The 15,083-nt window shown below is 45.1% G+C and overlaps 2 protein-coding genes across 2 annotated transcripts in view; both read right to left on the minus strand.

Annotated features, from left to right (window-relative positions):
* The window catches only part of dchs2 (dachsous cadherin-related 2), a gene marked incomplete at both ends in the record, with an annotated part of 28,013 nt that extends 25,299 nt beyond the window's left edge, over positions 1–2,714 (minus strand). Inside the window, one exon of the mRNA XM_079999450.1 lies at positions 978–2,714. Coding sequence (XP_079855576.1) covers positions 978–2,714 — 1,737 coding nt within the window. The remainder of the gene's footprint in view (positions 1–977) is intronic.
* A 2,662-nt stretch (positions 2,715–5,376) lies between these two features.
* plrg1 (pleiotropic regulator 1) lies at positions 5,377–14,728 on the minus strand. The gene is made up of 15 exons (XM_079998968.1): positions 14,591–14,728; positions 13,648–13,754; positions 13,408–13,538; positions 12,960–13,010; positions 12,765–12,858; positions 12,470–12,560; positions 12,212–12,310; positions 11,981–12,073; positions 11,487–11,636; positions 11,210–11,311; positions 8,570–8,672; positions 8,322–8,430; positions 6,450–6,589; positions 6,121–6,314; positions 5,377–5,986 (listed from the first exon to the last, which is right to left on the minus strand). Exons 1-15 carry the CDS (start codon positions 14,597–14,599, stop codon positions 5,927–5,929), a joined length of 1,533 nt encoding a protein of 510 aa, XP_079855094.1. The 5' UTR covers positions 14,600–14,728; the 3' UTR covers positions 5,377–5,926.
* Positions 14,729–15,083: the final 355 nt, after the last annotated feature.

Consider the following 15,083-nt stretch of genomic DNA (forward strand, 5'->3'; position numbering starts at 1 on the left):
CCCAGACATGAGATGTATAGTATTTCTGACAAGCAGGTCTGTGTGTTTCATCACCGGATATAGATTATTCCATAGTGCAGGTCTGTTTGCACACATATTCATGCACTATAAATTCTTAGTCATAACTAGTCTGTAAATGGTCGAGATGCATTTGTAAATAACAACATGGAACACGGTCTAGATTCTTCTTCTTTTCATGTGTTGCTTTGGTGTCTTAGAGCAACTAATGTGACATCTGTTGTCTGAAAGATATTCAGGGTCCCTAAGTGTACGTAGCTGCATTTAAATTCATCTTTCTTGTAAGAAAGAGTAGTTCTTAACCCCTCCGGCAATTAGTATTGCCAGGGTCCACTCCATGTGTAACAGAATGGAGCTATGATGAAATTTGCATTCAAAACAAATCAAATCATGGTAATACACCTGCCATCTGCCGAAAATGTACATAAATGCAATAGAGCATTTAGCTTTCTGCCCTTTTTGCACAGCCAAGAATGTAAAAAGACAATTTAGAGAGGCAAGCTGTATTGATTAAGGCGTCTTTTGTAACGTGCTTTAGCTTGTGCCTTACTAGGAGGGTGGCACCAGGCGTCACATCTGTCATATCAAAGATGGACAATGGTTCTACGTGCCGAGAGCAGCCACGGCCTTCAGGAGCCACAATGGTCACTTTGTGCATAGAGAATGAAGAGTACTTTTGTCCAGTGAGATGTGTGAAAGGGGTCAGTAAAGAAGATAGACAGACAGACAGACCGATAGACAGACAGACAGACAGACAGACCGACAGGGAGGGAGTGACAGTGAGAAAGTGGGGACTCTAGTAGGAATAAATACAGTATTCAAAAATATTTTTCGAACTTGAACTCAATGGGACTAAATAAAGGAAACAACTATAATAATAATAATAATAATAATAATAATAATGTTAGATTCTGTACAGCCATGGTATATGACGTTCTGGCGAATACACCCCAACATACTTGCAGGAAGCAGCTTCCGGCGCCAGTGTGCTCTGGGATGGAGACGTTGTACAGCTGTTGCCGGAACACAGGCTCGTTGTCATTGACATCCTCGACCACCACAGTGACCGTGGCCGTGGATGACAACACTTGCTCCCCTCCGTCTACCGCCACCACCAGCAAGTGCACCTCCACCTCTCTCTCCCTGTCCAGTTTGGCTGCCGTAGTGAGCAGGCCCGACACCGGGTCGATGTCAACCAAGTTGTCCGGACTGGACCTGGCGATGGAGTAACGGAGATCCGCGTTGACGCCATCGTCTGCGTCTTGTGCGTTTATCTGAGCGAGGGAACTGCCCTGCGGAACGTCCTCGGCGATGTGGACGGTGTAGGCCTCCTTCTCAAAAACTGGGGAACAGTCGTTAACGTCCGTGATTTTCAGTGGGAAGGAAATCTCGGCGCTCAAAGCTGGGCTCCCTTGATCGGAGGCCAGCAATTTCAACTCATACAGGTCTCTTTCCTCCCTGTCCAGCTCACCATCAACACACAGGGCGAATAGGAAGTTATCGGTCTGCTTCAAGGTGAATTTGCCGTCGCCGCCCTCGAGACTAAGTGTGACCCTCTCTTTCTGTTCGTAGTCGGGGTCAGACACCAATATCCGCGCAACGTACTCCCCGATGCTCGCCCCTTCTGACACCACCGCATCTCCCGCCTCACTCAGGAACATCATGTCGATGACGGGTCTGTTGTCGTTGACGTCCAGCACCTTCACTCCCACAAAGGTGCTGCTGTACTCAGGCTGAGCGCCGTTGTCCCTCGCGCTCACCACCAGCTCGTGGGAAGGCTGGATCTCAAAATCGAGCGGTTTATTGACGTAGATCACCCCCGTGGTTTCATTGATGAAGAAGAGCTCGTTCGGGTCACTCTGGCGCCTGTTTATCTCATAGGTGATCAGGCCATTGTCACCCAGGTCGCGGTCGGTGGCGTGCACCCGGCAGACGGCAGACGTGACCCGAGCGTCCTCAGAGACCAGGGCGTGGTACTCGGTCTGGTTGAACACGGGGCGGTTGTCGTTCTCGTCCATCACATGGACGTTCACCCGCAGCCTCCCCGTCTTGGCCGGGACGCCTCCGTCAAACGCCTCGACGGTCAGGGAGTAGGAGTCTCTGATCTCTCTGTCCAGCTTGCTGCTGAGGATGAGGTCGAGGTTGAAGGGATTGTCGGATCCATTGCGATATTCCACTTGGAACAAGTCCCTCATTTCAGTGTCGGTGATCCTGTAACCTTGGGTCCCGAACTCGCCCTCATCCCGGTCCCTGGCCCCTTCCAGCTCAAACCGAGAGCCGGGGGGACTCAGTTCGGAGATTTCCAAGTCCACCTCCCTGGACGGGAACACGGGAGCCTGGTCATTCACATCTTTCACGATTATTTTGACCTTCACCACATCCCCGGTGAGGGTGGCGGCCACAAATTCATACTTATCTCGAGTCTCCCGGTCCAGAACGGTGGCGGTGGAGATGATGCCCGTGTCGCCGTCTATTTCCAAATCCTTAAAAACGTAGGAGTCTCTGTTTTCCGAGATGAAGAATCCGCTGCTCGGGGTCGTCAGGGCCGCGGAGATATCCCCGACGATGGTCTTCTCGGGCAGGCCTTCCTCGACGGAAAGCGCGAGGTCGTGCACCTGTGCCCGTGACGTCACCCACAGCAGCGACAGCACGAGCCGCTGGAGGAGGCGTGACGTCATCGCACACCTGTGAGCCATTTCGCAGAGCGGTGACGGTGTAACTACATGTTTCAGCGCGCTCTCACGCCGACCTCGACAATGAAACGCAGGCAGGTGGACGCCGGCGGCCCATGTTTGCCGCGCCCGCCGGGAAACGGTCAAAGGTCAAATTGTTCCTTCTGTGCGCGAGACCTTAAACACGGTGAGGGGGGGGGGGGGGCGTTTTTTTCGAATACAAAAAAAAAAAAAAAATTATATCATTTTGTAAAAACTATTGTCCGTTATCGTCGAATAATTATATTAAAAAAAAAAAAAAAGAAAAGAACAAGAAAAAGAAGTGACGCGGGGTTGCTGGGCTCCGAGATCCCGGTGGTGGCTCGCCCGCCGCTCCCTGCACGCACTGCGCCGCCCGCGCCGCTCAGCGCCATCTGCGACCAGGAGCTTTAAGGGTCAAACCCCGATTAGCCCCAGGGAGCGGAATACTGTTCAAATAAAAAAAAATTAAAAATAAATAAAAAATAAAAAATAAAAATCCGGGGCGTGGGATATTGTCGTTTCGCGCCAGTTGAGCCCCTTTGAAAGCGAATGTCGCTCCTGAAAACACAAGATCGTTATTCACACACGTACGAGGGGCCGAATGGAAACTTTGCGGGGGTTGCTCCAAATGATGTCGTGTTTGTTTGGCGGCCCCCGCTGTCCACAATAACCATTGCACCCAATTATTTGCCCTCTGTATGAAGTTTCATTTCGTTTGCAAGTTTTGTTTTTTTCCCCAGTTCCCTCTCTCACTCACTCACACACACACACACACACACGCACACACACACACAAACAGATCTCTCGGTTTTATTTTAGTTCTGTATACTTTTCACACTTCGCCGCATAACCTTCTGTCATGACATAACACCTGGTGATGTTTCGTCAGCACACTCAAGCTCATGAAAGCTGCGGACAGTGGGTTGGGGATTGAGGGGAAGGAGCACCACACCTTTGAACGCCCAAGGCCGCCTTGTTATCTGGAACGTTTTGTTGTTGTTGTTGTTGTTGTTGTTTCGGAAGAACGAGCTACGCACGATTTTCAGCGCTCGCAGCCGCTTCACCACCTGAATTTCTGCGTCGCTGGGGCGGCTCCGTACTGTAACCCCAGGGCCCGTCGCGGTGGTCGCGCCCGCCCGGAGATGTGGGCTTTCCCCGTTCGGAGAAACCGGGGTTTCAATCTCATTCTCTGGCCGCACGCAGACGCGACTCACCCTTCCCTTTGTTGCGAGTAACTAAGCAACCGGCGTAACCCGGGAACCGGGATAAACAGGACAGCGCGTGCAGCTCCCAACCTCCCCCCGCTCACCTGGAGTCGTGCTCCGTGAGAGTCAAAGCTGCAGGTCGAGGCTTCATCGAAACTCGATAAAAAGACAAATTCCGGCGCAAAACTTTTGAGGGGGAAAGGAGGATGCCGTCTCACATCATGCTCTCCTACCAGTGGGACGACCAAGCGCTTGTGAAAAAGATCTACAACCGCCTGAGGGAGCATGGCCTACCAGTGTGGATGGATATCGAAGGAGGCGTGACGGGCAACATTAACGACGCGTGAGTAATTCATTTTGAGGTTTTGGCCCTTTCAGGGCCAATGCCGTTCCATTTGGGGCGACCGGGCCCCGACGCGTTCTCGCCGTGAAAGGTAAACGCTGCGTCCTGTGCGCCGCTAGGATGGCTGCGGGCGTGGAGGCGGCGGGGGTCGTCTGTCCGTTCATGACCCCGGCCTACCAGGCGTCCCGCAGCTGCAAGAAGGAGCTGAACTATGCCGACACCAGAGAGGTGGTGATGGTGCCGGTCATGCTGAGCAGGAACTGGGAGGCCAGCGAGTGGCTGGGGCTGATCACCGCCGGCCTCCTGTGGGTGGACTTCAGGTGCGGGCCTTCGCCGCGGACCGGTTCGCACTTTCTGCCGGTCGGCCTCGGCTCACGTACTTCCGTTTTGTCGCCTTTGACGTTGTCTAGAAACGCGGAGAGAAGCGAGGCACACTTTGAGAGGTGCGTGCGGTCTCTGGAGGAGGAGATCATGTTTAACGCCGGTCACCTCCTGGCCGTGGAGGAGGAGACGGTTCCGTTAGAGATAACAGATCAGCCGGCGCCCCAAAAGAAGCCCTCTCCGAAGAGGAAACCGGGCCGCCGCTTCCGCCACGCCCGCTCAATGCTCTACCTACGGGAGTCAGGTGCGTGTGGGTTATTACAGTATAATTACCTGTGCGCTTTCTTTGTTTCTTTTTTTTTTAGTTAAGACACAATAGTGCAATGCAACAATGCAAGGTCAAATCTTTTGTTTACTTTATTCACTCAGGTCCCCTTAAAAACACTGCTTTGTGGGAAAAGGAAATGGGAGGGGCAACAATGTGGTCACTGGTTAGATCGTTCGAGGGTTTATCAAAAGTTTTAAAATAAAAACCGTCATACTGTACATTTTGTATTTTCCTAATAAGAATAAGTCAAAAGAAAAAACAGTGCTTTGTTCAACAGGTGAGCAACCCTTCCAGCCAGACAGTGACACCCAGAGCCCGGTGGAACTCCACGAGGAGCCCGGGGAGCACGGCTACTGGCAGGAGAGCAAGGGGAGCGGCTGTAAATATTTCCGCAACATCATCACCGGTGGATACCTCGGTACGTAAGGCTTCACATTGTAAAAACATATTTCGCTGGGAAAGGCTTCATCAAAATGTGAGTTTTTTATTAATAAAGCAAAATCAACATCACACTCCAATCCTGGAGGGGGGAGGAAAAAAAAAAAAAAAAAAAATTGGGGCCCAAAGCAAAAATTTTCCTCATGCCACATCACTCAAACAGATGATCCCGCCGTGTGCGCCCTCCCGCAGGTTTTGGGCTGACAGAGGACCGCGTCTACACCAAGGCCAGGCCCGGCGGCGCCGAGGAATGGCTTCTGCTGGTGGACCAGAGCGACCAGAGCTGCCAACGAGCAGTCGTCCTCAAGAACAAAGGCAGCGGGAGGTTCCTGGCGGTCCAACACGGCGGCTTCACCGGACTGACGGCGTACACCGAGGACTGCAAATGGTTTTTAGAATGATGGGAATCAACCCACGGACATTTTCTCCTCCTGATTTGTGGTTGTTGTAGGTTTCAAATAACACGGGATATTTATCTCATCGTTGGGCAAAAACAAGTACGGTTAAGGGATTATCTACAAAAGACTGGAAAAAAAATGGTGTTTGACAATGAAAGATAGCAATAATAAAAAAAAAAGACTTAGAATCTCTTCCTCTTGAGGATTTCTGGTTTCCAGTTGACTGGATGGCTTTCTTCTGTCTGTAAACATAAAATATAGTTATCAAATTTCATTCTTTGATTAGGATTTAATCAAAGTCAATTGTAGGACACATCATTTCAGTATTATTAAACACACATCACTCAAGGTTTGGAATTGAAGCAAAATCTCGTACCGCTGTATCATCCTCCTTGTACAGTTTGATGGTCTTGTCGGCCTCTGCGGTGATCAGTCTGCTTCCAGAGTGGTCAAACAAGCAGGCAAAGATCCCCGACTCGCTGTCCAGAGATCCGGGCTGCACGGCCGCGTGGATGCGCTGGAAGTTGTAGCCGGTTCTCCAATCCCACATGTGGATGGTGCCGTTGTCCGCTGCGGAGAGAACAAAAAGAAATAAATAGAAACTTGGCGCCAGTCCTGTCTGAGCTAACTACGTAGCATGGATGATCTAACAGCTGTGTTAGGTAAGAGCAAGCGCTAAAGACAGAAAGACAGATGCTACTGTACCTCCTGAGACCAAGACGCCATCAGAGTTGACGGCCAGCGTGTTGACGATGGCGTTGTGGCCCGACAGGTTCTGGATGAAGTTGCCTTCTGGAAACATCCACTGCTTTATGTTGTCGGCTGATCCGGAGGCGAAGGTGTATCTGTGAAACATGAAGGAATGGAATGCTGAGCAAAACCTAAAGAGCTGGTGTCCCGGAGCCCCTCACATGCGCATATATATGCACGCAGGCACACGCACGCAGGCGCGCACACACACACACACACACACACACACACACACACACACACACACACACACACACACACACACACACACACACACACACACACACACACACACACACACACACACACACACGTTAAGTTTTTACACAAAAACATCCCGTTTTTACTCAATTAAGTCCCACAACAACAGAAGACGCGCGTTTTTCTTTTTGGAGCAGTACGGAGTAAGGACTCTGACAGTCCCTTAACTCAGTTAGGTTTAAAAATGTTGTTTCATACATTTAGGAAACATACTAAAATAAATAGATCTAAAATAAAATGACAGGCACTGGAGCCGCCGTGGACCGCTGTCTGTCTCTGTACGGGAGTGTAGAGGGGAAGTGAAATCCCATCAGCAGTGGTTACTGGACAGCTCTGAGTCTGCACTTACACTGTTTCAATTCTCCAATTTTTCCTGGCAATTTTCCCCCCCAATAAACGTCTGTCATCAATGACGATCGATCAACGATCTAATCGTAAATCAGTCCAAGCCTAACAGATATACTGTATGTGTGTGTGTGTGTGTGTGTGTGTGTGTGTGTGTGTGTGTATGTATGCACAGGTACCCCCAGGTACCGCTTCGTGGCAGCTCACTGCTCTTAGATCTGTATGTTTGTATCTTACATCAGATACTAGGATGGGCAAATGCAGAGAAATAATTTCCCCCAGAGGGATTAATAAAGTATACAAAATAAACCCTCTGCTGTGTAGTTGTAGACATCATGCATTTCTGTCACCCTGTGCTTCACAAACAAATCCAAAGCATATTTGGTAAAGACATCCGGAAGCACTGACCCACCGTGGAACTAAAACAAAGAACCAACAACAAAAAGCACCGAGGCGGAAAAATGCAAGCATTTGAAGAGCGTTGGCAGATGAGCTTCGTCTGTATAAATGTTTGTATAACCAATCCTCAAAACATTAAGGTCTTTGTTCCGTGTACATTCTGGGTTGGTTCATACACCACTGACCTCTGCTGGACATGTTAAAATTACACGAGTACTGGCACTGAGACTGATGTGAACGCCCTGTTTGCAGACGGTTGTTTCAGGTTCAAGAACCATCTTGATCAGAAAGATGCAGTTGATCCAATCCAACTTTACTATTCTGAAAGAAGCTCCGAATAGGATGCTGTCCTTGTGAGGTCCAACCATCGTTTAAAAAAAGTAATCTAGCCCGTATGGATTGTATTCGCAGTATTTGGTCCAACCTGTCCCACAACACAGAAGGAGTTACACACCCCTGACCAAAACTATCAAGTTGATTTTGTACTATTAGCCACCCACAAACAATAACCCCTTTCACACATGCAGTCTTCCCCACTGGGTGACTCCTGCCGGACTGTCCCTTGCTTCAGTTCCAGCATTATCATGGCATGTGTTAAAAGGCGCAAGACAGAAATGTTCCGGAATGTAGCTGCATGTGTGAATAGTCACTCACAAGCGGTTGCCGGAAAGGTTATCCCTGTAATTTACCAGGCACTATGTGTGAAATGGGCTAATGTAAAACAAACCAAAAAAACATAAATCCTACCCTAACTTTATTTCCATACAACTGAGTAATTATTGCAATGCCGGTTTCTTTTGTATAGAATAGAAGTTTACTTACTGTTTGGGGTGCAGCACCACAGCTCGAACGGACTTCTTGTGGTTAGTTAGAGTGGCCCTTGTCTTCCCAGCAATCAGATCCCACAGTCTGATGGTGGAATCATGACTCCCTGAGAGAGTTTGACAATTTGAATGAGGTAGCCACCATTTACCATGGGGTAAAAATGCATGGAGGAACTGAACTGTATATACATAAAAAATAAATAATAATAATAAAAAAAAAAAGTAACAATTTAGTCTGGTCTCTACCTGTGATAATTTGCGGCTCTGCAGCCTGGCACCTCACGGTGGCCACTGTGTTGGTGTGGCCGGAGAGAGTATGCACATTGGCCTTGGTCCTGATGTCCCACACCTACAACAGCAATTGGGAATACCCCAAAGTAATTGATTCAATAAAAGACATTTCTTTTATAGAAAAAAAGAAACGAGTTAGAGCTGGGAATAATCAAAACATTTATAGAATTTTTGAGATTGAACTGCTCATCTGTCATAGTTAAGAGGGAAATTCCGCCCCAAAAATGTTTTTATTTTTGGATCTGACGTTCACATGATTTAGTTTTCCGGGGAAGTACAGTTAAGCACTGGTAAGTAAGGAAAATTAATACCACAACACGAGATGTGTAATGGAACGTAGTTGATCCGTGATCTCTACAGGTCGCCCCTCACGGTTTGGCTCGCATGTGAACCGTGGATCAATTGCAAAATTGAACCATCATAGCGAAAAATACAGTGTTACTGCAGCTGTTACTTTTTAAAGTAATAATTCCATAGATTTCGATGCAGAGTCGCAGTGAAAAGAAGACACACAAGACAGACGCGTGCTGTGTTTTACTCTAAAGCGCAACGAATGGTTTACGGTAAAGCGCTCTATGTTTCTGCTAGTTTATGACATGCGTGTCTGCGCGTCCACCATATTGGAGTGGCCAAGAGCCACTAGTGAACCAATACGATGTGTATTGAGAGATGCAGACTTCTCTACAAAATAGACTAACTCCCTTAATTCGGAACCGATTTTCATGAAATTCTGTTTGTTATAAAACATGAGCAATTGGACTTTGGGGATTAAATTCGGCTAGCAGGGGCGGATTTAATCATATTTTATTCACCACCATTTTTAAAGGAGGAAGGTATCATGCCAGCCTCATATTGCACTTGAATTTACCAATTAAGTATTGAATATTTTATATATTTTACGATTTTTATAAAACATTGGACATCGTGAATGTTGTTTTTTTAGTTTTTTTTTTAACCATGGGCAAAAGCTCCTGGCTTTATTTGTTTTACAGAGTAAATGGAAAGCAAAGTTATATTTGTCTCCCTTTCTTTTCTATTTTTGCTGATCAGAAAAATTATCTGATCTCTAACTCAAAACCGTACGATTCGAACCGCGAGTTTTGTGATCCGTTGCACCCCTACATGACACAGTGCTCACTTTTGCCCAGGGAGAACATTGTCTGCAAATATTTCTCTCAACACAGCTTAAGAAACAATAAACCCTAACCCTGTGACTTGTCGATCGGTTGGGAGGTGTTATGAATCACTGAAACTTTCACCACAAAGAAAACTCCAACATCTGCCACTTACTGACTACTTCCTTTATCACCCAGACGAGGCTCCAAGTAATGGGTATATAAAAACAGATGCCCTTGATCTTCAAATCTAACAGTCTTTCATGCAAAGATTTGTATTTCCATTGGCTTGAAAGCTTGACCATTTTATTTTTCCTATCAAATGTGGAAATGGCCATGCCAACAACTTCTTATAGACAGCAGAATTCCCCTTTATCCGTTCTACATAGTAGAGATGGACTGATTGCAATTTTCTTGGCCAATTACAATTTTCTTTAAGTATAACCTGCTCATTCCGGTTTTCATTCAATTGTATGTTCATAATAAAACATTGACTATTAAATAACTTTTACATTGTCGTCAGATCATTTTGAGTTTATATCCGTGATGGGAGAAATCAAATTTTCAATGACAAATACATCATGTGATCTGATCACGCGATCAGACAGCTGCACATATGGACGACTGCTCCTATTTTCAGTAACCACAATTGTGAGATTGCTGATTTTGACACCGTGTGTTTATTATTGTTCATTTTCACTATGGAACAATAATGGAACATGAAACTGTCCCTAAGTTCCAATAAAATACAATATGGAGGGGTCACTGAGTTCCAATAAAATATGGGCACACACACACACACACACACACACACACACACACACACACACACACACACACACACACACACACACACACACACACACACACACACACACACACACACACACACACACACCCTGACTCAAAAAAGAGCCTAAGCTTTCATCATGAGCAGAGCTCATGACGTGCACTACGGACAGCCAGAGCAGACGCTTGGCTGTAGTGACAGCGATAGATACGCGTGCTGCACAATTTTTGAGTATTGTCATGCCATATTTATTTACAGATACTTATCTAATCTTCTTTGTTTACCGCAAATTAGCCCCAAACAGCCCACATTTTCTTTCCTTCGCCCTATTTTTTTGAACGTCAACTATGCAACAACGTCACGTAAAGTTGTAATCGCGTTTGAGTATCGGAGTATTTTTACGAGTACATGAGCACTGCACCGGGTGTGTAAATTTGACTGGCACCGGTCAGGGACGATCAAGCTGAAAATCATCCGATTCCGGTCACCGGCCGATCGATCGGTGCACCTCTACTACAAGCAAGAATTACTATATTTTCGGCACTCTCCAATTACCTAACCCGCATATGCCGTCTCTGAATGAGCAAAGAGTTGACATAACATTTACAAATAACTTTTATATCATTCATATGTTGAAACGAATATAAAACAACTTTGATTTGAAGGAGAATATAACTATTGTATTCTCACCCTCGCCGTAGCATCTCTGCTGCAAGTGACCAGCACGTCGATAGTCGGATGCAGATCCAAATCATAGACGGCACTGAGATGTCCGTGGTAATGCCGGATGACCTAATGCACACGTGGACAGTGTTCAGGACCACTATATCAAATTATATTCAAGACAGAGACATGTGCCAGAGACACAAGAGCACGATGATGATTCTGAGTATCTTCTGCTACTCATAGTCCAATATCAATTTAATTTAAAAAAAAGTCTCGGTGACCTTGTTCTTTTCTTATTTACCTTGTTGTACTCCAGATCCCAACACTTGACTTGTTTGTCTTCACCGCAGGAGAACAGATAAGGACTGCGGCCGCTGACAGCCACACCGCGGACTGTGCTTATGTGTCCGGTCAGAGAGAGTTTGAGCTTTCCACTGCTGAGATCCCAGATCTGTGAAGATATGTTAGCAAACAACATATGAGTCCATTCTTATAGACCCAAAAAAGTGGTTGTATTATATATTTTTACAGAACTTAACAAAGACTGATGCAAAACAGGAACTTAAAATATCAAAACAAGCTATTAAAAACAATTTCCAAAACAATTCTGAGGCTTTTGAAGGTGGGACGCCACCATACATTTGATGATTAAATTGCTAGCATTGCTCAACAAACATCCAGGGATAAACCTAATGTTTCTGAGTTTTGAAAAACTCACAATTTAAGCAGTTAATCTTAAACTAATCCAACATCCACAACATAGCAAAATAGAGGAAACTATGGAAGACGACTTACCTTAATGGTTCTGTCCGCAGACCCTGTGACAAACCACTCATTTCCAGGCTCCACGGCTATGGATCTCACCCAGCCAAGATGACCACTGATAACCTATTCGATTTAAAAATATTGAATTAATAAAAAAAGAAAACGTTTGATGAAAACAACATCTAACTGAATCTCTATCATTTTTTTGTTATCTACAGTGACAAAATTCAATCATGTGTATGGATAAAAAGAAAATCATACCCGAAACAGTTTCCATGGGGGATGCCACTGAGGTTTGGGCATTGTTGGAGCTTTCCTTATAAGGGATGAATTTTTGGTGCCACCTCCTTCCATAAGCGACTACAGTAAATAAAGTTAATTCAGTGAATATGTCTATGATGGTATTTACTCATTGTTGCGATTTTACAGGAAAAAAAACGGTATATATATGGCAATATCATCAGTATAAAAGCAATGAAGAAACAAAATATCACTTCTGCAATTATCACTTCAGCTTACCAAAGTGCTTAAGGGCGGCTGGATTCTCTCTGTCATTCCTGCGTGTCTATGGATGTCACCCACACTGGCTGCAGTGCGGCCGGCGTCCTGCCTGAAAGTTAATAACATCATACAGAGATGAGAAAGGAACATCAGCATTTGACCATTTCTCTGAAAAAGCAGGGAAAAGACAGAGCAACACCTCCTCTATGTTTAAAAAATGGTATGTAATATACATTTTTTTTTAATTAAGTGAAGGTCATTATTTCTGATTATTGACAGTAACGCAGTCTAATGGAACTGAAATCTAAGGTACCTGGCTTGGGATGCTGGCAGGGCCAATGCCATTGAATGGACTCCTCCCTCACTAGGCAGCCTGTGCAGCTTTGTTTCAGCTGTTAAGGCTACCCCTATTGAATTAAGATAACCAGAAATAGTAAGGCAGTGAAATGGTACATAATTAGAAAAAAGGATGTAGGCTGCTTTTTTTTTTTAACAGTGTAATAGTCACCAGGTCCAGAAGGGTAAGCGTGTGTCCCAGTGATGAGATATTCTGGGTCATCTGAAAGACAAAATCAATTTCACTCAATGTGCATATGAAGGAGAATACCAGAGCAAACAGGCAATGTTTTAAAAGAGATAATGATGTGAACAAATGAAATGCCACTGCATTTTAGATGTTGACTAAGACAGAACAATCAAATTATCCTTTTAAGATTGACATTGCTTTTAAAAAAGTAGTTTCCCCCACCAGAAACCAACATTTTAAGATGTGAAATTATGCCAAATTGATTTATTGACGGAGGCTACTATGTTCTTTACTTTTTTTTTTTTAAACAATACACATACTCAGTACTATTCGACATCAACTTCAAGAAGTTGTGCAGACACAGAACAGAAGATGCAAAATTAATAATATGTAGATCCCTAAATATGTGCTTTTGTAATGCTGTTATTACCTGACTGTAAGTATTGTCCTTGCATGCTGCCATGATGGAGTGGGACTCTGTCCTTCCCTTCCTTTAGAACTGGCATGTGCAATACTGCACCATAATCTGATTTTAACTTTGCAGACATCTTCACCTTGTAACTGCAAAACACAAGTGCAATGATATGACAGTCTGGTTCTCTTGTAACCAACATTGAAATAATTGAAATAATCAAGTGACTTATTAGATCACCTACGACTCCAATCTTACCTTTGTTCATCCAGAGAGACTGGCTTGGCGTGATCTGACACAAACATGTCATGTGTCCTTTTCAGGGACCTGAAGACCAGCGTGTGAACCGAGTGCTTCTGCACATCCTGAAATACACAACACAGGCACATTTTATATATATATACACACACACACACACACACACACACACACGTCGATTACGCACATTTTAGTATTTTTACAGCTTACAGAGCTTATTGTGCGTAATCACCGGGTGTCATGACATTACACTGCATATATGTATGACCATATGTATATGTGCCAAATAATCTCTTGAACTTGAGATATATATATATATATATATATATATATATATATATATATATATATATATATATACACGTGTACAAACACACACATCTGTGATAGGCAATAAAATCACCCTTTTTTGAGAGTTTGTAAAGTTAAACGTCGGGCATGGCAATATATATATATATATATATATATATATACACACATAATAATGACATGATGACCATCATGCTATCCAAAATAATGAACCTGCAACACGCATACATTTACATCTACGACGCAGTTAAGTGACACAAAAAAACATAAACATGATCTAGGTGTTATAACCAACGCTGCTTGGTCATGATATCCACATTACAAAAGATCGCTCCTCAAATATTTCTTGTGTGTGATTGTCTTGTGAAGGCACCAATAGTCGTCCTTCAGAATATCGTCGAAAAACCAATATTGATATTATTGACGTATCCGTCCAAAGAAGTATCGCAGTTTGGATCACGCCTGTATCGCCCCAAAACAATTGAAAGCGCGTTAAAACTAAGACAACAACAACAACTGTAACGTTGGTTAACCCCGCTCGGGAAAAATAGTCTGGCCCAGCGCGGCATGGTAACGTAACCTAACGTTAGCCTCTGATCGGAGGCTGAGAAAAAGTTGTGCTGACGTGCGTTACCTCGGACATTGTGGTGGGGGATACACGGACGACGCCTCCGAGAGCAGCTGAGCGGTTAACAAATCAACAAGAGTTATTCTGACTTCGTTACAAGACGCGCAACAGAAACAACGACAGACGCGGCGAGCACAGAGCGGCGAGGGGGGCGCTTTTCCGGGTTCACCCGGAAGTAAACAACGCGTTAGGCAGGCGAGCTTCCGGGTCGAACGGTTGCTGAGACCAGTCTGTTTATTTTTCAATCATGCGACACCTAGAGGCCCAGAGAGTAAAATGCATGTGGCGCTGGAATTTCTCTGGATTGGGGACGGCACAGGTCGTTTATTGTCAGTAATTGTAAGTTAACGTTTATTTGTTGAGCTGTGATACAGCTGTAAATTATGTCACAGGCATGATTGTGAGAGCTGCTTTGGGGAATTTACTTGACGGGACAAAATGTCTGTTTGGTTTTCATTCTTCGCCCTCCAAAATGTGGTTCGGGTCATGTTTGTCTAGC

Source organism: Zeus faber (assembly GCF_960531495.2).
Source record: "Zeus faber genome assembly, chromosome: 4".
NCBI classification, from domain to species: Eukaryota; Metazoa; Chordata; class Actinopteri; order Zeiformes; family Zeidae; genus Zeus; species Zeus faber.

Excerpts from the sequence above, each read along its gene's own strand:
- plrg1 (XM_079998968.1), bottom strand. Across the intron at positions 13,539-13,647 it reads GTCTCTCTGGATGAACAAAG|TTACAAGGTGAAGATGTCTG; the intron begins GTAAGATTGGAG and ends TGTGTTTTGCAG. Across the intron at positions 11,637-11,980 it reads CTGCGGACAGAACCATTAAG|ATCTGGGATCTCAGCAGTGG; the intron begins GTAAGTCGTCTT and ends ATATCTTCACAG.